We start from the raw sequence: 24,213 nt of genomic DNA, 5'->3' as shown, positions 1-24,213 counted from the left end.
CTGCAAACATATTATGATATTTTTATGCTTTAGTACAGTCAAAAAAATTACATACAGTACCTTTAAACTTAATTTTTTTCAGTTTGATGCCAAGGCAACATTTTAATTTTTTTGCATTGAATTCACTGCATTCTTACAACACTAAATATATTTGCCCAGCTGTATTCCACAAGGACTCTGTATGTCTGGTTATTATTCAGATAAATTACTTGACAATCTGAGATCCAAGTCCCTTGACTGGATAGTGGTTTCTGCTTCATACTTTGATAAGGGGAGCAGTGAGAAAGTAATATCAGAGGTCCGGGTGGATAACAGTGATTGATGATCCACAAAGACTCTCTGCATTAACTGCCATGAATTGGCTTAGAGATTTTAATCAAAACTCAAATGAATAGTCCATCACCTGTCTTCCTCCCTACATGGAAAGATCCTGGTTGTCTAATGACAATACTAATGAAAAAGACTGTGCGGTACTGACAGCAGAGAAGAGAGTCTTTGCATAATGCCATGATGGATTGTTTCGTTGCAGATGTGGTTTGTGCGCATATGCTGTTGTAAACCATCTGTTCTTTGTTGCTCAATTACCCAGGTGACAATGCTTTCATTCTCGGTGGAGGCCGAACACACTTTCCTGGACTACATCAAAGCAGGGTATGGGCGAAAATACACACATTCAACGCTTATGTACTGTATTTAGCCTGTTCTAAAATGCTTCTGAAATCTCAGCGTCACAACATGTAATTTTTGTAAACACTCTCAGCGGATGTAAAGGTCAAAGTCTTGCTGAAGCCACTCAGATGTTATCATTGTAATGGCGTCAAACAGCTCATCAAACAGCTTTGGGAAAGAGTTCCAGTAAACAAGACCCGAATAACCCCTTAAATACTAAACCAGAACAACAAACACGGCTATTGTTGAAGTTACTGTAATCAGTATTCAGGGGTTGCCAGGTCCTTTTCAGTTTGCTCTGATGAAAGGCTGGCCTTCTGCTCGGATGCCAGTTTTGGGGAAAACATCTCAGGGCCGCTGACCTTATACTCTGATCCATTGATATATCTGGCATTAGGACGTATGACCTGCTTGCCCCTCTTGTCTGTTATCTCTGATTTAAAGGCTTTGTCCTAAACTGGAAAAAAGCTGCATTGACAGGCAGTATCTGGAGGTAGGAAGGCATCAGGGCATGTCCGAATCCAAGGTTTGAATAATATCCTGCTTATTAAGCTACCCCCATCTGGTTGGTTTTTAAAGCTAGCGATGTATCCTGTCTGTTTGGTGTGGTGATGAATTGAATAAATTGAGGTTAAAAGAAATTAGTACTTAATTAATTTTAATAGGGGTGGTAGATATACTGATAGACATGATTAACAGGATGCATTAAATTAATCAAAATTGACATTTATAGATGACATTTGATAATGTCATAAGATATTTCTATTTCAAATAAATGCTGTTCATTTTAACTTTCTATTCATCAAAGAATTGAATTTTTTTTATCATGGTTTCCACAAAAATATTAAGCAACACACCTGTGACCAAGCAATCATGTGACACTGAAGAATGTGCTTTTGAATTAATCTTTGATCTTGCGCTGTGGTAGGCTACGTTATTCTTCAAAACAAATTTTTGCTTTAAGAATAATAATTTGCTTGAAATTCACATCAGCTTACGTCACATCAGCTTACGAGAGAAGGACAAAAGACTTAGTGGTTATCGTACATGTTCTAGACTTACTGAGCCATGATGCTTATGTGGAAAATGTTCAATTGTGATGTTTATTTATATGGTTTTAATAAATGGAACTATACAAATACATACAACAAACTTAAGCAAAGGATGTATATACACAGAATAACCAAAATTAAAGAAAGAAAGATAGAGAAGATGGCAAATATCACAAACAGTTAACCTTTGAGAGCCAGCAAAGAATCAAACGCATCTAAAGATCGATAAAATGAATACTTGCATTGGTTTTTGTGCGGAGTAAGGATGGATGCGTGTGTGCGGAGATTCTCTCTGTGCGTTCGTGAGCTGAACCTTAGTTGGATTTCTCCAGAGATTGAGTCGTTCGTGGGATGTTTAAAAAAAGGTTTAGCTTGAAAGTGAGCTCCCGGAAAGTCAGGAGAGTGTTGTCTCATCCGAAGAAGAAGAAAAAATTAGCAAAATGAGCGAAGATGCTCTAGTGTACGTCTCTTATAAGGACAAATCAATGCACACACATCTTTTCTGAAATTACCTGAAATTAATTTCTTTGTCTCCTTAAACCTTAAAAATGTATATAATGCATTTTATCGTAACATATTATACATCATTAATCAAGGCATAAAGAGAGGGACATTTTAATACCAAATGTGAAGACATTAAATGAGTGCAACATTCTCCCATATGAATATAAGCATTTAAAATTACCCTAACATAACTAAAGAATCATAACTAGGCTAATATAACATGGGCACATGCCCAAGTCTCAACTTGTGTGTGTGAGTTATGTGTATTCCGATGAGTGTAGTCGGCGTTTATTTGTGTGTTTTTTAAGTCACCACGGAACTTAAAGGTGTTTCTGTTTAGCATTTGCCAGGAAATTAATGTGACAACAAGGGCAATTCGGTACAGACTCACTGGAGCCAGGGCTGTGATTTACAGAACATGAAGTCAAAAGTTAAAAGCTTTGCTGAGGCCTAGAGCTGACTTGATCACCTTGAGAGACACTACATCTGTAATGGAAAATCAGAATTTTCAGCACCATTACTCCAGTCTTTAGTGTTACATGATCTTTCAGAAATCATTCTATGATGATGATTTGGTGCTCAAGAAACATTTCTTACTATTATCAATATTTTTGTGGAAACCATGATACATTTTTTTTCGAGATCCTTTGATAAATAGAAAGTACAGTATTTATATGAAATAGAAATCTTTTGCAACATTATAAATGTCTTTACTGTCATGTTTGATTAATTGTTTGAATAATTTAATGCATCCTTGCTGAAAAAATTAATGTTTTTTTTGTTTTTTTTTAAATACTGACCTCAAACTTTTGAACAGCTGTGTATCTTAAGGATGTTTAGATATTTTTAATGGAAAACAAGACAAAAGTAGTCATTAAGATCTTTTATTAGGGGAAATAAGTTTGGGGATATAAAATATTTTTCTTTGTCACTAAGGTCAAAAATAAATGTGGCAAAAGCCGAAAAAAATTAAAAGAGAGAGGTCATAAAGTGTGTGGACTGTTATCTACTACTATCCAAAAGACGTGGCTGACCTTTCACACTAGAGTAATCGCTCTGACATGCCACGTTCAGTTCACACAGAGTCAGATCACTCTATCCACACTCAAACTGCTTTCTGTCAGGTTTTCACCTTTGTTATTTTTCTCCATCAGACTCTGACCTTTAATACTGACGTTGAAAGCAGACCTTTGTATGGATTTCCCATTGCTACATGTTTCATTCACTTTCCTCTTTATAGAGAGGACTATATATGTTACTCTTCTGGCTGGTAAATCAACATATCCTGCTTCAGAGAGTATGATGGATTCACTTTTTACTTCTGCGATTGAGTGAAAGAATCGTGTCTTGAGTGAGGTGTTAATTTAGTGCAGGTCAGAAAGGTAGCTCTCAGAGTTAATGTAAAATTCAAAACCCTTTCCAAGGAGCCTATTAAATGTTTAATCATGCTTTTGAAAAGAAATGGACTGCAGGAAGAATTTTTTTTTCTAGACTAATTATTTTCATTTATATAAAGGCAAGACAGGTGAATAGGTTAAAACTTTCAACTAAAAGATGTCACCATACTTTCCCCAGTTGATTTCTCACAGTACATTAATACAGTTGTTTTGTATTACAAGTTTTCTGAAATGTTATATTTAAATATGCAAATGATGCATTACCTAATATGCTCTAATTTGCATGCATTTTCTAAACAGATATCTGAACATTGGACAAAGCCAGGTTCAAAATTCTTGTTTCATTTTGTTGACATTAGATTCAAAGGTTTTTAATCTCTTTTTATGACTCCATATAAAATGCTGTTATCGGCCAGAAAAAAACCCTAAACATTTTCACTATGTTTTTAGGATTAAAATGTTATATCATCAGGTGAATGATATATGATATATGAAGTCCTTCTGCAAAACCTTCGGAATATATAAAGGAATACAACTGGAAAGTTTGGCATATACAAAAGTGCTACTAAAGTGGAGATTTCTGGCTCAGTGCAGGAGAAAAAACGTATTTGAAAACGACCTTTAAAGATATATATTGTTATTGAAATCTATAGACATAAATACAGTATAAGTTATGGAAGCAAAATCTCAAAATTGACAGGTGCCTGAAAAAACAATGGTTTTGCTTGTTACAGTATATCTTGCCTTAAGCTCAGTATTTATTGGTAAAAAATATATTTCTTGAACAGCAAGCAAAGACTTGCTTGCAAAGACTGTGATTTTTTTAACATCCTAAATTCATGTAAAGAAACCAAATTTACCGTATGTGTAATTTGCGGTTGGGATAGGTGGGACATGTCCCCACCACTTTTTTGAAGGCCACTGAAAAAATAATGTGCAGATGGATTACAACCCAATTCATAAACGAAAACGATATACGGTGTTTCGGCCTTTTCTCTTGTGTTTTGTTACGCACTTCAATCCACCAAGTGTTGTTTGTTTTCTTCTTATTTATTTAAATCCAGATAATTGATTTACAAAACATCGATTGAAATCAGATTTCACTTCATCCTGGTCCAGAGGTTGTGTCAAATATATTAAAGAACTCATGAGGGGAATATAGCCTTAAAGACACAAGAAGATACGTAACTTAACAATACAGCAAGGAATTTCTAAACTGCTGCATTGCAGAGTTGTGTGTTCTTGGATCAAGTTGCACATATGTTTATATATCTGTGTATGTGTGTGTTTGTATATATATATACATCCATCTGCACTGTTGCTAATGTGACAGGCACAATCCCATCATTCTATATCATTCTTTTCCAGCTGTTTTTTCAGATGGCATTCAGAATTCCACCATTAAGATAAATGTTCTTCATATGAAAGCTCCGGTTCAAAAGCTCTCCGAGTTTTCTCGTCTCCAGCACAGGAGCTGTTGAGGTTCCCGATATAATGCAGATTAATGAACCAGCCCAGACTTTGTGCCTGGAGACATCAGTGATAATCACAAAAAAAACTTGAGATGGACAGAAAAAAAAGAAATGAAGATAAAGGAGCATGCACAGAGCTTGTTAATCACATCGCCATTGTGCTGCTCCCCCCTGCCATCCTGTTTATATTGTGCTGAGTAAAAAAAAAAGAAAAAAAAAAAGCAAGGGCTGATAAAAAGGAAGCAGTTTTTTTGGTGCTTACCCAAGGTCTTTGCATAAACACAATACCCTTGTGTTACCTATGAATGTGATTTGGCCAGAATCACTCATTATTTGTGGTCATGTTTGTGGATGTACAGTGAATGTTTAATTACTCTCCGATGACCCATCATCACTGATGAATCAGCTCTTAAGAAAACATCTCGCCGCAGGGATTGCATATGAATGACAGCTGTAGTCGCTGCCTGCTGATCAGGGCCTTCATTTAAAATGTTTTTTTCCCCCATTTCGTTTCTTCTTTTTACCCGCTTGCATCAGAGGATGATTTCTTTGTATGTTTGGAAACGTTTCACAAATATTCACTGACCTCATACTCCATGTTTTCCAACAATATATTTGCGTCCAAAGCTCATTTCTCATTTGCACAGCAGGCACACGCTGAAAGTTCATGCTGAAAGAGGAATGCCTTTGAGATGCAGATATTAGATGTCATTATAATATTTTTCGGTGCTTCAGAGGTTATCTGTGCAAGTGTTGTATCCCATCAGCAGCAGAAAAACATGCTTGCTATCGTATAATCGTTTCCGTTGTGCAGGTGTTCAGATTTGCCATTTGTTTTCTGTGGGCTCAGTGCTCTCTGTTAATTTATAGGGAATAAAATGATCTAATGCAAGAGATAAACAAAAACCAACTAAATATAAAATACCAGTATTAGAATTTGTTCTATAATAGAATTTCCTTTTTCTTTTTATTTGTATAGCACTTTCTCACAATATATATATATATTTTTTGTTACAATATACAGTGAGGAAAATAAGTATTTGAACACCCTGCTATTTTGCAAGTTCTCCCACTTAGAAATCATGGAGGGGTCTGAAATTGTCATCGTAGGTGCATGTCCACTGTGAGAGACATAATCTAAAAAAAATAATCCAGAAATCACAATGTATGATTTTCTAACTATTTATTTGTATGATACAGCTGCAAATAAGTATTTGAACACCTGAGAAAATCAATGTTAATATTTGGTACAGTAGCCTTTGTTTGCCATTACAGAGGTCAAACGTTTCCTGTAGTTTTTCACCAGGTTTGCACACACTGCAGGAGGGATTTTGGCCCACTCCTCCACACAGATCTTCTCTAGATCAGTCAGGTTTCTGGGCTGTCGCTGAGAAACACGGAGTTTGAGCTCCCTCCAAAGATTCTCTATTGGGTTTAGGTCTGGAGACTGGCTAGGCCACGCCAGAACCTTGATATGCTTCTTACAGAGCCACTCCTTGGTTATCCTGGCTGTGTGCTTCGGGTCATTGTCATGTTGGAAGACCCAGCCTCGACCCATCTTCAATGCTCTAACTGAGGGAAGGAGGTTGTTCCCCAAAATCTCGCAAAACATGGCCCCGGTCATCCTCTTCTTAATACAGAGCAGTCGCCCTGTCCCATGTGCAGAAAAACACCCCCAAAGCATGATGCTACCACCCCCACGCTTCACAGTAGGGATGGTGTTCTTGGGATGGTACTCATCATTCTTCTTCCTCCAAACACGTTTAGTGGAATTATGACCAAAAAGTTCTATTTTGGTCTCATCTGACCACATGACTTTCTCCCATGACTCCTCTGGATCATCCAAATGGTCATTGGCAAACTTAAGACGGGCCTTGACATGTGCTGGTTTAAGCAGGGGAACCTTCCGTGCCATGCATGATTTCAAACCATGACGTCTTAGTGTATTACCAACAGTAACCTTGGAAACGGTGGTCCCAGCTCTTTTCAGGTCATTGACCAGCTCCTCCCGTGTAGTTCTGGGCTGATTTCTCTCCTTCCTTAGGATCATTGAGACCCCACGAGGTGAGATCTTGCATGGAGCCCCAGTCCGAGGGAGATTGACAGTCATGTTTAGCTTCTTCCATTTTCTAATGATTGCTCCAACAGTGGACCTTTTTTCACCAAGCTGCTTGGCAATTTCCCCGTAGCCCTTTCCAGCCTTGTGGAGGTGTACAATTTTGTCTCTAGTGTCTTTGGACAGCTCTTTGGTCTTGGCCATGTTAGTAGTTGGATTCTTACTGATTGTATGGGGTGGACAGGTGTCTTTATGCAGCTAACGACCTCAAACAGGTGCATCTAATTTAGGATAATAAATGGAGTGGAGGTGGACATTTTAAAGGCAGACTAACAGGTCTTTGAGGGTCAGAATTCTAGCTGATAGACAGGTGTTCAAATACTTATTTTCAGCTGTATCATACAAATAAATAGTTAAAAAATCATATATTGTGATTTCTGGATTTTTTTTTTTTTAGATTATGTCTCTCACAGTGGACATGCACCTACGATGACAATTTCAGACCCCTCCATGATTTCCAAGTGGGAGAACTTTCAAAATAGCAGGGTGTTCAAATACTTATTTTCCTCACTGTATATTGTACTAAATAAGCTTTACAAAGAATAATGCTTTATGAAGACAAAATTTATGCATATTTATATTTTTGTATTTATTTTATTTTAATGGCTTACATGCCATGTATGATTTATGATAGTGGAAAACTGACAGGAAAGTTAAGGGAAAGCAGGACTGGGACATTTTTATGTTGTTACGGCACTACCCTATATCCAACCAAAATTGAACTTGAGCCTGGAATAAACTAAAACTCTGAAAATGAAAAATTAAATAATAATAATTAAAATAAATATATACTTCAATTCAATTTTTTTAATTAGAGCAACAGTGAAACTGGTCGAAACAGTGAAATAGCAGTCGGCAAGCTTTCCGTTTTTCTGTATTGAAATCAGTGGGAACTCCAGCTTAATTCTGGATTACAGATGCTTGTCCTGCAGAGAGACTGGCTAGAGGACAATACAGATTTAATTCAGAAGCAGAGTTGTGAGAGAATCCATGATTTTTGGCAGTTTTGTGTGTGGAAAGCTTGTCGACTGCTGTTCTGAGACCAGTTTCACTGTTGCTCTAATTAAAAAAAATTAGCAAAGAGAAGTGTGATTACACAGATGTTGGATCTGCCCACCAGGCAGAGTTGATTGTGAGGAATGTCTGGCTGCTGAGCGGGAGGTTGGCTGCCTGCCTGTCAGGTGAGAGACGGCACAATGCAGGGCTGGAGATGGTAATTGCACCAACCCCTCGAACAGCAGGAGTGGAAACATTGGTGTGTTTTGAAGCAGGAAATGTCATGTGCCGCCACGGGTTGGGGTGAATCAGGATCCATCACCTTTGTTGAGCTTCAGCTTCAGGTTCTCACATCTGTAATGTCAATTTAAATGCTTTCATTTGATATTCTTACCGTCTCTCTTTCTCTCATTCTAGCACTCAGATCCATTTCACAGTGGCCATTGATTTCACTGCCTCCAATGGTAATTTTTTCCGTGATGATTGTTTCCTGTTTTGAGTTTGTTCTCCATGCTGTTGGCTAACATATCTGAATCAGATTTGGCCTTAATTCATGATCCATCTCTCTTTAACCTCTAGGGAACCCTTCACAGTCCACCTCCCTGCACTACATGAACCCCTATCAGATGAACGCGTATGCCATGGCGTTGAAGGCCGTGGGCGAGATCATTCAAGACTATGACAGCGATAAGATGTTCCCTGCATTGGGCTTTGGAGCCAAACTTCCTCCTGATGGCCGGGTTTCCCATGAATTTCCCCTGGTACCTGTTCCTAGATAAGATAGATTATGTGGATTTCACAGCTAGCTGGCACATATCCAGAGTCATTTCTGCTCGAGTCCTAAATACGTGCCGGGTTTTTTTTTAGACACTCTGAATAATGTTGCTTTATCCTGTGGGTGAAATTTTATGTGTGAGGTTGTGTATGGTTGTTTTGAGGTATTTATTTAGTTGTTTGCACATATGTTGATGATATTGTAATTAGGAATGCTTGGTTTCATCTATGTGTAATGTGTAAATAAGGCGCTCTTGACACTCCTGCTCATTAATGTTACCCAAGCATTCATGATGTGTGTGTGCCAAACCCTCATCTCGTCAAGCATTTTGAGTCTCTTAATTAGTTTTCGCTCACTCTTTCTTTTTTTTCCCCCTTCATCAGCTACTCCTCCTTCTCATCCCTCTTTCCTTGAGCTGGAACTTGGGATCATGACTGTTCATTTTCATTCTTGCTGCTTTAGAGCATGAATAATTATCTAATGAATCATAAAATACTGAGCAGATACTGAGATCCCTAAGGGTGATACACTAGAGGAAGTTTTGACGGTGCATTTGAAGAATATGAATGTGTAAGATGGGTTGCGAGGATGCAGAAAGAACGTTAAATAACCAGTTTTTGGTAGAATTACACATTTGCAAGCCCTTGCGGTTTCAATGGATTCAGTTGAAATCACTGATGCAATGCAAATTAAAGTGTCTAGACGCACTAATAAACATCAAGTACTTTATATTGTAAAGTTTCTTATTCAAATGAATAACTGCAGATATCTTGAGAAATGTAAGTGTTATGATAAATCTAATCTGCTGATTTGACCTTGACAGTAGAGGCGTAGTTGTTGATTGATCTCTGGTGTTTTTTTTGAAGAATGGTAACGTAGATAACCCATACTGCAACGGGATGGAGGGCATCCTGGAGGCTTACCACCAGAGTCTGAAGACTGTCCAGCTTTACGGCCCCACCAATTTTGCTCCTGTTATCAACCATGTAGCGAGGTGAGAAAAATGCAACAACGCTCAAAGGAGCATGCTGGAACAGTCGAAAACTCATCCTGTGTAAACCAATAGAAAGAAACAGCAGTGAAACAGATTTCTAGATTCAAATTAATAGAAAATGGTTGTATTAATTGTAATTTATTGTGACAGACTTATCAGTTTTGGAAAAACAAATCTTCAGCTGGTGTTAGGACCCCTTGCTTCAGGCAAACCAAAACTCACATGCAGAAATTATGACATTTATATCAGAACATCAGGATCCCATAAAACTTAAAACTTAAGGTGCTGATGTATTAAAGCTAGTTTTCACCTCTGTGTAAAAAATGAAAAACAATTGTGAGATAAAGATTGAAATGAGAACCTTATTAACCATAAAATCATATTGTGAAAAAGTCGAAATTGTGAGAAATAAAATCGCAACTGTAAGAAATTGTCACAATTGTGGGATATAAAGTTAGAATTATGAGAAAAAAAGTCGCAGTTCTGAGATATCGTTGCAACTGTGAGAAAGTCACAACAGAGATACAGTATATATAGTCGCAATTTTGAGAAACAAAATCTCAGTTTTGAGATATAATGTTACAGTTATGAGAAACAGTCACAATTGAAAAATACAAAGTTGCAATTGAGAAAAAAATTCACAGCTGTGAGGAAAAAAATCACTATTGTAAGATATAAAGTCACAATTATGAGAACCAAAGTCGCAATTGTGAGATATAAAGCCAGAATTATGAAAAAAGTTTCAACTGTGAGGAAAAAGTAACTATTACAAAAGTAGCAATTAAAAGAAAAAAGTCACATTTGGGCTTTTTGTTTTGTACTCAGAGACAAACACAGGCTTCTATACTCCTGAATACTGCAGCTGATTGTACTTATTGTCTAAATCAGGGACGGGCGACGGTCCTGGAGTGCCGCTGTCCTGCAGAGTTTAGCTCCATCTCCAATCAAACACATCTGAACAAGCTAATCAATGTCTACAAAGCCACTTGATGGCAAGCCTACAACCGTAGCTGAAAAAAGCGTAATGCCTGCCAATGCTGCTGTACGCAGGGAAGGAGACAAGCGGCCTTTTTTTATGGATTTCAATGGAGGAGAGGCTTCACTATGCTGAATAAACCGCTTTTGTGAGGAAATAGCTTATTTAATGAATCGACAGCCAATCGGCTGATCTTCAACATGTTTGCTCTTAAACATTAGTTTTGGATTGATCTATTTTTTAGAGTTTACACCGTGAAAAAATGCTGTTTTATAAGAGAAGTCGCAGACAATTGCGTGACAGGTATGATTTATTACACAGTGATTGACTGTCGTACAACTCTGAACAAAATTCAATGACATCAAGGCTGTAATGTGATTGGTTATCAAGGCACACGGTATCCAAGTTAGCCGTTACTCTTTCTCCAATGGTAGAGCCACGGCCCCTCGTATCTCCCAATAATAAGTGTTTTCTATCACAAAGCATTATGGGATTTTGATGAAGGCAGAAGAGCTATGTCAATAGCACAGGGACGTCCCTGAGCAAATATATACATGCATGAGATCCAGCACTGAATACTAAGTGTTTAATGAGGATGCTAATTCTTTCATTATTCATCTGGGATGTTAAAACACAGTTAATCAACTGAACCAGCATGAAGACATTTTCATGTTTGGCTAATGGTTCATTTGGGTGATTTGAATTTTTGCTAATATCTTTGTTAATATGAAAAGGTGACTGTTTGTGTGTGTGTGTGTGTGTGTGTGTGTGTGTGTGTGTGTGTGTGTGTGTGTGTGTGTGTGTGTGTGTGTGTGTGTGTGTGTGTGTGTGTGTGTGTGTGTGTGTGTGCGCACACAGGTATGGCGCAGCGGTTCAAGATGGCTCGCAGTACTTTGTGCTTCTCATCATCACAGACGGTGTGATATCAGATATGGCTCAGACTAAAGAGGCCATCGTCAATGTAAGTCATCTTTGATCACTCTCTCTCTTTCTGTCTTCAAAAACTGTTTATATCACCACACTGGTAAAAAAAACTGCATCACAAGAGCCCTAAAAGCCTAAGAAGAGTTAAGGTGTGTTTTGGGTCTTCCGGAGGTCCTCTTCACATCTAATGGGATTCGTCTGTCACCGTTGCTATAGTTACCCAGCAGACTGGATTTAAAGGGAATTTGCGACTGTTTAGTCACATTATTAGAACAGCCACACCTTCCTTTTAAGATCTTGCCTGCTGCTCTGTCTCTTCACCCTCTTCCCTTGATGCTTTGGATCTCAGTCTTCAGTCACACGGTAACATTTCTGCACTGACTGATTTGGGTTCACGCCAAATGACCGAACAATGCATGTGCGTTATTCATTTCTATACCTCAAGTGATTTTTTATTGAAGTCTGCTGTGAGAATTCCACTTTTGTGCTCTTTTATGTTATTCTTTTTTGAAATGATTAGATTAAAATGAGCACTTTGAAGTATTTCTCATACGCACTCTCTCGCTCTGTGATTCTCTGCACTTACAGCAATTTGGCCTCTTATTCTGAGAGCAGCTGAAGTGAAATGTAGGGAAGTTCAGTAAACTGAGTGGTCACTTTCTGTCACTAATTTAGATTTTTGAACAAGCATAGACAAATGCTGGAATCATTTTCATAATCAGTATTTGTCTTGGTTTTTCAAGTAAAACATATCTAAACATCCTTTAAATAAATAAATAATTTACTTGAGAAGCAAAGTTAAAATATCTTTAAATAATTTTTTCTCATCTCCATTAGCTTAGATCTCTTATATCTATTTTCTGAGAGAAACTAAAATGATGTAGGTTAATGTCCATGTAATAAATGGTTGCTTTGGAAAAAACAAAACAAGAATAAACAATTTTAGACACACATGCACCTCTTCTAAACTGTAAAAATAATTGTCAATTAGTATTTCTGTCCTTTTATTCTGTAGATTTGTTTAAACATCCTTAAAATAAAGAACAAATAAATGTAAATAAAAAGCTGTCCCAATTAGCATAGTTTTTTTTAAGTTTAACTTAATTAAACTGTTAAATTTATGCTTGGAAAAAAAAAAGTCAATTGAAATAAACAAATTGAAAAATAAACTTAAAGAGACAGTACATTAGCCTGACGTCGTCATACTCAGATTCTAGTCAGAATGTGAGTCTGATACTGCTCCATTGAACTGTGATTATGGGGCGTGTTTCAACCGAACCAGGAACGAAAATGCCTCTGCACTCAATTGGATAGACCTACAACCAATCAAGGCCCGGTTTCCCAAAGCGTTCTTATCTCTAAGTAGTTCTTAACCTATTCCTTAACCTCTCTCTTAACCTTATGGGACGGTTCCCGAAACGTTCGTACGCTAAGTATATCTTCTGTAAGTCACACTTTCGTAAGGTTGGTCTGGACCATTCGTAGCTCTCTCTTAGCGTTGTTGCAGGTCTAAATGAATATAATTCTGAAGTTTTAATACACCCAGACAGTATTAAATTAGGCTAATTCAAGTGTTTTCATGCAAAGAATAAAATTGTCATTACACTGATTGTTGTTAGATTTTTAATTATATTATTATACAATATTATGAATTGAATTAAAACGCTCTTTTAAAGACCAGTGAAAGCATAGGCTATTGTCAGTTAAGTCCTACTCGGACGCTAATATTGTTTCTCATGGGCTCGTCCGGTATTTTAAACATTTACAGGGGTAAGTCGGTGATTTTATTGCCGTCCGAATCCATAATATCAGTGTTTTTCTCACCCAATCCGCGTAAAAATCCCTGGCCAAATTAGTACCTTCTGTTTTTGTGACAAACAGGTCGTGTGGTAATTTAATTGCCGTCTGAATCCACATCTCTGAGTTTACAAGAGATTCAAAATTCACGGTTTAAATGCTTTTTGATCACTGCCGAGCACCGTACGCAAGATGTAAACTTTTATTACTGAAATGCTGTAAAGTATTTACACAAGAACAATATTTCATCGCAGCTCCACCTCAGCGAACAAAAATGGGAAAGAAAAGGCGGCATGTAAATTTTTGAAAAGGTTATTGTGGCAGCAATAGGCTATATGTTACAATTTTAAAATATGTAGGATAGGCTATTATAGGCTATTTATAGTTTGGATTATTTTTTATAATATCCAATAATCATAATAAATTGCAATTTCAACTATTTCTGAAGTGCTTCATTTATAAAGATGACCGCTTTTTCACATAAACAGCCCCTGCACGAGAGAATAATTGATCCTCGAGCCATCGATTTCAAACAATTCAGCACCATGGCCACGGACAGCGCCGGGTCACGTCGCACGTAAGAAGGTATATCTTAAGCAGCTTCCTAAGGTATAGTTCGGGGAACACACTTAGGAAAATAAACAAATTTGGTAAGATATATCTTTCGAGTCTTCTTAGCAGGCTAAGAGTGAGCGTTATCGGGAAACCGGGCCCAGAGCAACGGAGTAAGTGACGTATGTTCTTCATTCATGTTTCCGATCGACAAATGCCTTGATCGCGGTTCTCTGTGTTCCTCTTTTAAAATTAATGCGCTGTCGATATCTTCTATAACAGACGCGATGGCGGAATCTACACATGATGTTTCATAAACAAAGTTCGGGAGGAGCACGTTCAAATAATCAATCCAATCAACTTGTCATCAAACAATTACCGTCTACACTATCTGCATGAGAGGAAGCATATATTATTTTAACTCTGTCAACTCACCTAACATTCCTTGACAGTTTTCAGCATCCCTCCACTCACTCTCGGCTTGTTCTTCCACAGCCCGGAATACGGGGGGAGTACTTTGGGTTCGGGCCGAATACCGAGCCCGAGCCCTCTCCTCGGACAGTACGCCAAATATGCATTTATTCTAAATGACTTATTTGTAAGTGTGAACTCGTAAAATCTCAATTCTCCAGCGGCAGTCATCTTTGTTGTAAACAAATTCAACCCAAGCGCTCTTTATGACGTGGGTGATTACGTAACCGCAGATGATCTGTCCATCATCGATTAAAGCCCGCCCTGGCAATTTGATTGGCTCGGCCTTCTGGGAGCCGAGCATAATTACTCGAGTCCAGACCGAACTTCCAAACCAAAAAATGTTGTGGGTGGGGTTCGGGCTGGCACCCAGGCTAACAGTACATGATCTATGTGTAAGAATTTTGTTTTTTATATTTAATAAATCTGTTAAATGACTCCAAAGAAGTTTTATCCTCACTGATACCAGCAGGTGTGAGCATGTTCAAGAAACCACTGAAAATCTAAGAATACACTGAAGCCAGGCAAGAGGGAATGTGGTTAAGCAGACAAGAAAACACTGTAATTCACAGAGTTTATTATAGGCTAGCTGTAAATGTGTCACCTCACATAATTCACAGTAATCTGCACTTATTTCAAGGCTGAGAGAGTTATTTGGTAAAAAAAAAAAAAAGTAAAGAAAACTGGGAGAAACAAGAACAAGTGAATGAGAAAGATTGCGAGAGAGGCGCTTGAAGGAAAGACCTACAGGAAACAGAGCAATGAATGCATGAAGTGTGTGTGTGAAATGTGTTTGTTTGAACTCATCTTCCCAGCTCTATTTCTTTCAACTCATGACTGCCTCTGTCCCCCATGAGCATTTCCGGGAATGCTGACCTACTTCCAACCCCATAAATATGTTTTTATAATCCTTGCCCATTGGCACCAAGCACTCAGTGTGCTGTCTGCACAATGCATACAGACAGGGATGGACTGGTAGACAAAACACAGCCTGGGACCAATACCATCCCCCCATCACAACATCACAAGTGGATAAAATAATTATTGCCTGCATTTTTTTTTTTTTTTTTTTGGTTGTTTGTATGTACAGGTATATGTATGTATGCATGTATGTATGTAAGTACAATATATATATACACTCACCGGCCACTTTATTAGGTAGGGTACACCTTGCTAGTGCTGGGTTGGACCCTATTTTGCCTTCAGATCTGCCTTAATTCTTCGTGGCATAGATTCAATAAGGTGCTGAAAACATTGGGTTATATTGACATGATAGCATCACGCAGTTGCTGCAGATGCTGCACATTCCAGCACATCCCAAAGGTGCTCAATAGCATGGAGATCTGGTGACTGTGGAGGCTATTTGAGTATAGTGAACTCTTTGTCATGTTCAAGAAACCAGTTTGAGATGATTTGAGGTTTGTAACATGACGTGTTACCCTGATGGAAGTAGCCGTCAGAAGATGGGTACACTGTGGTCATAAAGGGATGGACATGGTCAGCAACAATACTCAGGTTGGCTGTGGCATTTAAACCATGCTCAGTTGGTATCAAGGGACCCAAAGTGTGTAAGAAAATATCCTCTAAACCATTACACCACCACCAGCAGCCTGAACCGTCGATACAAGGCAGGATTGATCCATGCTTTCATGTTGTTTATTTCAAATTCTAACCCTACCATCTGAATGTCACAGCAGAAATCGAGACTCATCAGACCAGGCAAAATTTTTCCAATTTTCTATTGTCCAATTTTAGTGAGCCCATGTGAATTGTAGGCTCAGTTTCCTGTTCTTAGCTGACAGAAGTGGCATGCGCTGTGCTCTTCTACTGCTGTAGCTCATCAAGCTTCAAGATTTGACGTGTTGTGCATTCAGAGATGCTCTTCTGCAGACCTTGGTTGTAACTTTTGACTTTTTATCAGCTCGAACCAGTCTGGCCATTCTCCTCTGACCTCTAGCATCAACAAGGCATGTTTTTACCCACAGAACTGCTGCTCATTGGATATTTTCTCTGCTTTCTCTGTAAACCTTAGAGATGGTTGTGCTTGAAAATCCCAGTAGATTCAGAAATACTCAGACCAAGCCCGTCTGGCACCAACAACCATGCCACCTTCAAAGTCACTTAAAGGGTTAGTTCACCCAAAAATGAAAATTCGGTCAGTAATTACTCACCCTTATGTTGTTCCAACCCTGTAAGACTTTAAGACTTTTTAGTCGTGGCACTCTCGCGAACTCACGTCAGAGGCCCACACGGAAGAAAATTAATAGTTGAATAAAGTCGTTTTTTTTTTTTTTTTGTGCACAAAAAGTATATACGTCGCTTGATAAACTTAAGGTTGAGCCACTGTAGTCACTTGGACTATTTTAACGATGTCTTTACTAACTTTCTGAGCCGGCAAGTTTAAATAACATAGAAGCCTATGGAGGAGTGAGCCAGCTCTCAGATTTCATCAAAAATATCTTAATTTGTGTTCCAAAGATGAACGAAAGTCTTGAGGGTGAGTAATTACTGACAGAATTTTAATTTTTGGGTGAACTAACCTTTTAAGTCACCTCTCTTCCCCATTCTGATGCTCAAGTTTCAAATTCAGCAGATCTTGAACGTGTCTACATGCCTAAATGCACTGAAATGCTGTCATATGATTGGCTGATTAGATATTTGCATTAACAAGCAGTTAAACAGATGTGTCTAATATAGTGGCCAGTCAGTGTTACACAAATAAACTAATTGAAAAAAATATAAATAATATATATAATAAACTGAAAAATACATATATATATATATATACACACACACACACACACACACATACATAAACAGTGTATTTCAGAAATAACGAAACATACCAAGAAAATCAATATAAATAAAGACATTTTAATTATTATTTAATTTTTTATTATTACCTACAACCTTATTATTATTTTTAAAATAAATTATTTTATTTATTTATATTGATTTCCTCTATATTTATGTCTGAAATTCTGAAATATGCAATCAGCTGATTCTGTTTTAGTATTTGTTCATAATCTCACAATTTGTTGAGTCCATCTTTTGGTTTCCCACATAAAGCTTGAGGGTTACTGAAGAAATCGATCTCTGAATTGTAGTAATTAATGATCTAAATCACTCATTGGTTTAATTAGCTCTCCAGGCCCCACAGTTCAGGGTTTGTTTGTGCTGTGTGTATGTGTGTGTGTGTGTGTGTGTGTGTGTGTGTGTGTGTGTCTCTTTTTCATCTTGTGTGATGTGTTTTAGTGTTTGGCCCCCGGTGAAATTCCAATTCTAACTCCATTACAGCCCACAAACTTATCAGCGTGACTGAGGTTGTGTGTCCAGCCATTTTTATTCAACAAATTATTCATTCCCCTCAACAGGCTTTCACAGGCCCTCTGGGAGAGTACTTTCAAAATCCAAACCCTCAGGAGCCTTTAATATTTCTCTCATATATTTTTGATACGGCATATTAAAGGTATATCTCATTATAAGCTCTTTAGATTACATTTAATAGAAATCATGTTTTCCCCCTTGTATGTATTTCTTTTATTTTAGCCTGTTTCTGTTGGGATCATGTGTAATGCATTATCTGCAATTACTTTTCATTTCAAACCACTGGGAAGTCGCTTTGGGGAGAAAGTGAGTTTTGTTTCTGTGAATATCCTGTGGTTTTCTTGTTATCCGTTGTCACACTTAAGCTGCCTCTGAGTTTTCTCAATATAGACTCACTCTTTACTTCTCTGATAAATGGGATTTGACCTGTCAGTCAGGCATCATATCAGGAACTGGGAAAGCTAGCACAGGAGAGAGAATGTTGATCCAGGAGGGCCTGAATAATGCATAGCTTTTCACCTCACTGTATGAAAAAAAAATTAAAAATAAAATCACGCTTTAAATTTTTTTTCAAACCATCACACAGTCAAATTCATAATGTCCTTTCAAACCTGATTGGCTCAACATATACAGATAAAAAAAAATCTATTGTTATCTCCATCACAAGCTGTGTGCTAAATGTATAAAAATGTTTCAAGTTTATTGTCGTTAAGCTAAAGCTTGTTATATGATATCGACCCTGTAAGGTTGAATCATACAAAAACAAGTCCAGTTCAACTTTGGCCCCAAAACAGAAAAAAATAAAGAAGAAATTGTATTTTACATAAAGCAAATTAAATGAGTTTTTGTTTTGTGATTCTCATTCAAAATAGTCTTTAATACCTCTAAACAGAGATAACCTATATGCGAGGAAGTCCGCTGTAGAAAACCCATGTGCAGTTTATTTATCCGAACATGAACAAAATACAAAATAAACAGACTTGACTTGGCTTGAACTAACCTTAAACTTGAACATGAAACAAAACTCACCCACAGAGGTTACAGTGAACAAAGCTAGACAGGAACAATGGAAACATGAGGGCTAAATATACACGTGCTGCGTCCCATTTTGCATAGTATCCGTCCTAAATAGTATTCGAAATTAGAATCAGTGTGTCCCAAATTGTAGTTGAAATGAGTAGGCCTATTCCATAGATACACGGATGGTATACTTTCTCCGGTTAGAATCCGAACTGCAGTTCTATGTTGTCCACATTATATTTCATCTGCAACAGCATTGTGAACTTTTGTAAAGATACGTTTTTAACTTTTAACTTTTAAATGCATTATTATGCAAATTGAAAACACATGAGGAGAGTTCTCCACATGAAAGACTAATGACTGGCGTATCAACATACTACTATATTTCTCTCCGAAACGGTTTGAAATTTAATTTAATTTAATTGTGACAATTGTTTTTAATTGTGACAACAAAATGTTTGACAAGGCAGTTTAAACCGTGACAGGATGAGCGACAGAGCTCTACGTTAAAGATGCAGTTATGACAAAGTAGTATGTCCAAAAGCTCGCATACTATTCTGCTACACAATAAAAATTATGTACTTTTTCTACACAAAAAAACAGTACACAATTTTAAGGCATAGTATAAGTAGGCGAATTGGGACGCAGCAAGAGACTAATTACTAACAAGGAACACCTGTGAATAATCAAACAATGAACCATTGAAAACATAGAACACATGACTAGACCAACCAATGAGAACATGACACATGGGGATCACATGGCAGGATAAGCAAGGGAAGCTCATGGAAAACAGAAAACATGGCTTAAGACAAAAGTACAAAATTAAAGACATGAAAATATAAACATGAAACAAAACAAAACATGACACTATAGAACATTCACTTTAATACCAACAATACTGGACAAAGAAACTGAGGAAACACAGGGCTTAAATTGATAGGGGATGATTAAGGTGATTACAGAATGTAAAATGTATCATGAGGTAGAATGAATCTTCTCTGTGTTCTTCTCAGGCGGCAAAACTACCTATGTCCATCATTATTGTTGGAGTCGGCCAGGCTGAGTTTGATGGTAAGAAATCTAATCCCACACTTTTGTAAAGATTCAGTCTTAATCTTTATCTTTATTATCTTATTTAGTTTTATCTTTATATCTTTATTTTCTGTTTATTTACTCTTATTTTCATTATATTTGTATGTACTGCAAACATAAAAAGAAAATGTACTGCAAAACCTTGTTTGTATTGTACTCAGCATTTTCTGCTCATAACTATCAACTCCACTAAATGAAAGCTAACATTAGCATTCCCACATGGAGGTTTAAAGCTTGAAGGCATGAATGCGCCTTCACAGTCTGCACTCGCATAAAGTAGTTTCTGGATGAAAAGTCACCTAATTTGGAAGGTTTAGGGTTTTGGACTGATAAGCAGATGTCAACTCACAGATCTCACAGCTGTTCAATATAATTAGCCTGTCCCACCATCTGCTATTAGTATTTGTGTTTAGCCTTTCATAATGTTCCAGCAAAGAGGTAAATGTTGGTGTCATGCTGGGGGAAAGGCTCAAGATTGAGTTTTACTGGCTTGAGGGCAGTAACATGATGATCTCACTTTTTAGCCATGGTAGAACTGGATGGCGACGATGTAAGAATATCCTCCAGAGGAAAGCTGGCGGAGAGGGATATTGTACAGGTACATATCTTTATGTATTTGTATATTTATGAATTTATGTTTGTATATAAATTTATATCTGTGTTTACTCTTCACATACACACACTATTTTATGGCGACTAGTGGTTGTCTATGAGTGAGACATTTGAAACATTAATTCAGGAACTGAGCCACTAAATCATTCACTTAACTTATTTGTTCAAAAACATTGATTCAATCAGGACGTGGATCACTATTGGATGTGGTGTATATATTACCTAACCAGTGTCAAAATAATGCAATAACTCTTTGAGGAAGTTTCTTAAGGAATACATTTTGGTGACCTACATTTACAGGCATCTCAGATTTAACACTGCGACACCACACATGAAAAAAAAAAAAAAAAATCTCAAGATAATTGTGCGCAACTAATAAACATGGAAATTTAAAACCATAAAAATGATTCAGGGAATAAATAAACACCTATAACTAACTACTTTTTAACCTTGTCTGTGCCTGCAGTTCGTACCATTCAGAGACTATATGGACCGGACGGGAAACCACGTCTTGAGCATGGCCCGACTTGCCAAGGATGTCCTGGCTGAGATTCCAGAGCAGTTAATCTTATATATGAAGTCAAGGGGCATCAAGCCCAACCAGCCGCCACCAGACTACAGTCCACCTGGACTCAGCCCAACCCCCACCATATGAGTTTACCCAGCATGCTGAAAGAAAACAGCCATGCTTGTTACATCACCTCCAATTTGGATCTAATTCAAAGCCAATACGACTGAATCAGTATAAGGCGTCTAGAAGAGCGGATGGCTTTAATTCTCCATTTTTGGATCCCATACACGGGAGATATTGAAAACTAAATCTGTGTTCTGGCCTTTCAACAGAAAAGGATGGTTCTGACTGGTCTGTGAGTTTGTTTCCCCCATAATTTCTTCACGAATTAGTCGATGCTATGAACAGATTAATAGTTTGGATCTGACTGTGCTGGATATATGGAGAATATCTGCGCAAGCAATACAATTGTCTGCTTATTTAACATCTATAAATCTACAAACACGCTTGTCAGCACGTGAGGATTGTGTTATATTAGGAAAATCTATCTCCTATATAATTTATATCCGCCAGAGGAGGTAAACAAGAAAAATAGTGAAATTATAAGTGATTGTTTGAAATATTATACCCTTTATGGGTAATCTATGTAGTGGAATTGATTGATTTGTTTGTAGAATTTGTAGGTAGTTTGTGTAATTGTGGTTTTATTTTTCCACAGGCAAAGTCTTTTTAGTACAAAGTAATATTTCCCATGGCAGTTTCCCATTTATAGCTTTTTAGAGCTATATGATAAACAAGATTTTCTATTCTAAAGCATGAAATCCAGGTAAAAACAATTGTACATTGCATTAAGACACTGTAATAAATGTATTTACATACTTTCAAGTCAGTTAGGAAAAATCCAGTGTAAAAGAAAGCACAAATATTTTCTTAATGCTGTAAAATTTGTAAATGTGAGAAGTCAGAGATGTAGTCACCCCGTACACGGACTGAAATTTCAGGCAAATGATCAGCTCTCAAGAACGCCAGATTTCCTTTCCTTTTTAATTTGCCACTCCAATTCCTTATTGCTCTGGAGCCAGTATATCTTGATATTGTACAGCAGCTCTTCAGACGCACATGACCCATCAGGGGGAAACATGTGAGATGCCTCGCCGCTCGCTGCTAGAGATGAGGCAACATCTGCTGTGTTTCTGTCTGCCCGCATCCAGCCACGCTAAACCTTTGCCCTTTCATTTCTGGGATTCACCCTGGAGTTTTCACAAGATAAAAAAAACACTTTGCATGCAGCTAAAGTTGCTTTTCTCGCAGTGCAAACATAAAGCCATTTTGTTTACATGTTCTAGCCTTGGATGATTTATAGCATTGGCATAGTAATTTAGAACAGAGTTAAATTGATAAACTTGCCTTACAAACAGTAAGTTTACATTAATGGTTGATAGCAAGCATAAATTAGAAATAGTATTTTATATATTTTTACAAAGGAAGCTCATGTTGATTTTCTTTTCAGAAAATGTTAACTATAAGATTTACTCTTATTTAGCATTAGAAACACTAAAAAACATACATAGTATAGAGTTTCTTTTGTCAGAGGTCCATTTTAAAACTTAAAAATTATCAGAGAAATGTGTATGTATCAGTAAATACAAACTGTTTTTCTTTTTTGGACAGCAGGGCTGTTTATACTTACTCTTACTCACAGTTTTGATACATTTTCTTCTTGTCCAGTAAATCTTGACATCTATTTTCTTGTTTGTCCCAAGCTGTAACAATGTTTTGGCTTTAGAGCAAGCATCTGTTAATATATTTCAATTTTACATGCACTGTAGATTATAAACTGTAAAGTTGAACTGCATTTTTTAAGTCTCCATTGGTACTGAAACTACAAATTTATGAGTGAGCACAGATGTTTACAAAATGAGAAATCCTCCTTTTAACCCACTTCTACAACAAGAACGACATTTTCTTTTGCACACATTGTTACATTTGGAAAATCTGCTCCCAAGTTATAAGACAATGTGTTTAAATGCACCTCTCTTTCACCATGAGTTATTAGCACACCTTTAGTTACTGAATGAAGTGATCCATCACTCAATTAGGAGATTAAGATGAAGTCTGACAAAGGGAGCATTGGGTGAAAGGGTTTGTTTGAGTGTGTTAACAGGTGTATTGATTTTAAAGACTTATTTACTCTTCACTGGATATTGTTTCTTTTATTATGTGGTGTTTTAAAGTTGTTTGTTTGCCCCCCCCCCATCCCCCCCCCCCCCCCCAGTAGAAAGTGGCTTTCTACTAATTCTGTGTTTCTAGATGTAAACTTGTAATTTCTACTAGCATAAATGTAACCTTGTTTTTTTTATTTTTTTATCCTATTTAATATTCATGAACGCATTGCTGCTAGGTGGCTTTTAAATCTGAAAACAAATTACAGGCTCCCTGAAATGTATATCACTATCCAGAGAATGTTAATGGGTTAATTTTATGGCATGGTGTAAATTTAGCAAATACTATTTTTTTTATCCCACTATAATAAATCCAGTAAGTCATAGTGAAGTAGCTCTCAAAATTATTGCAAAGAGGTATATAATAGTATGAAAAAGTGTAAATTGTGTACTAAAGATGTGGCCCTTGTTCAGTGCTAACATTCCCTCTGTGAGATTTGCATGATTGTGCCAAAATGGCCGATGGGTTCAGTGACAAACTGGCCTGTTGCTCTTCTTTTAAGCCTCATAACCGGAATACAGAGCATGAAGCATCTCGTTCTTGCTGGATTCCTTTTCCTTTTCTCTTTTTCTCTTCTTCTTTACCTCTCTTTATATCAGTCGATATGCATGGTGAGCTATTTCCAAACCGAACATAGAACATTGCTGTTGTCATTCCCGTGGTGTGTGAAATTTGTAATGGATTGCCTTAAAAATGACAAAGAATAAAACAATGACGGTTTTCAAGAAGA

General features: G+C 37.2%; 1 protein-coding gene across 4 annotated transcripts in view; it reads left to right on the top strand.

The window, feature by feature from the left end:
- Nucleotides 1-24,213, top strand: part of cpne5a (copine Va) — a 78,618-nt gene extending 54,405 nt beyond the window's left edge. For 3 of the 4 annotated variants that reach the window (XM_084138853.1, XM_084138852.1, XM_084138854.1), the window contains 8 exons: nt 590-651; nt 8,624-8,670; nt 8,786-8,967; nt 9,848-9,975; nt 11,810-11,912; nt 20,059-20,116; nt 20,662-20,735; nt 21,216-24,213. In XM_084138853.1, the coding sequence (XP_083994979.1) occupies nt 590-651; nt 8,624-8,670; nt 8,786-8,967; nt 9,848-9,975; nt 11,810-11,912; nt 20,059-20,116; nt 20,662-20,735; nt 21,216-21,404 (843 nt within the window). In that variant the 3' untranslated portion in view covers nt 21,405-24,213. The remainder of the gene's footprint in view (nt 1-589; nt 652-8,623; nt 8,671-8,785; nt 8,968-9,847; nt 9,976-11,809; nt 11,913-20,058; nt 20,117-20,661; nt 20,736-21,215) is intronic. The other variant, XM_084138855.1, reaches the window with a different exon arrangement.

The sequence above is a fragment of the Abramis brama genome (genome assembly GCF_963993115.1).
Source record: "Abramis brama genome assembly, chromosome: 16".
In the NCBI taxonomy this organism is placed as follows: domain Eukaryota; kingdom Metazoa; phylum Chordata; class Actinopteri; order Cypriniformes; family Leuciscidae; genus Abramis; species Abramis brama.
Note: the sequence above shows the minus strand (reverse complement) of the source record. Positions and strands in the feature narration are given on the sequence as shown.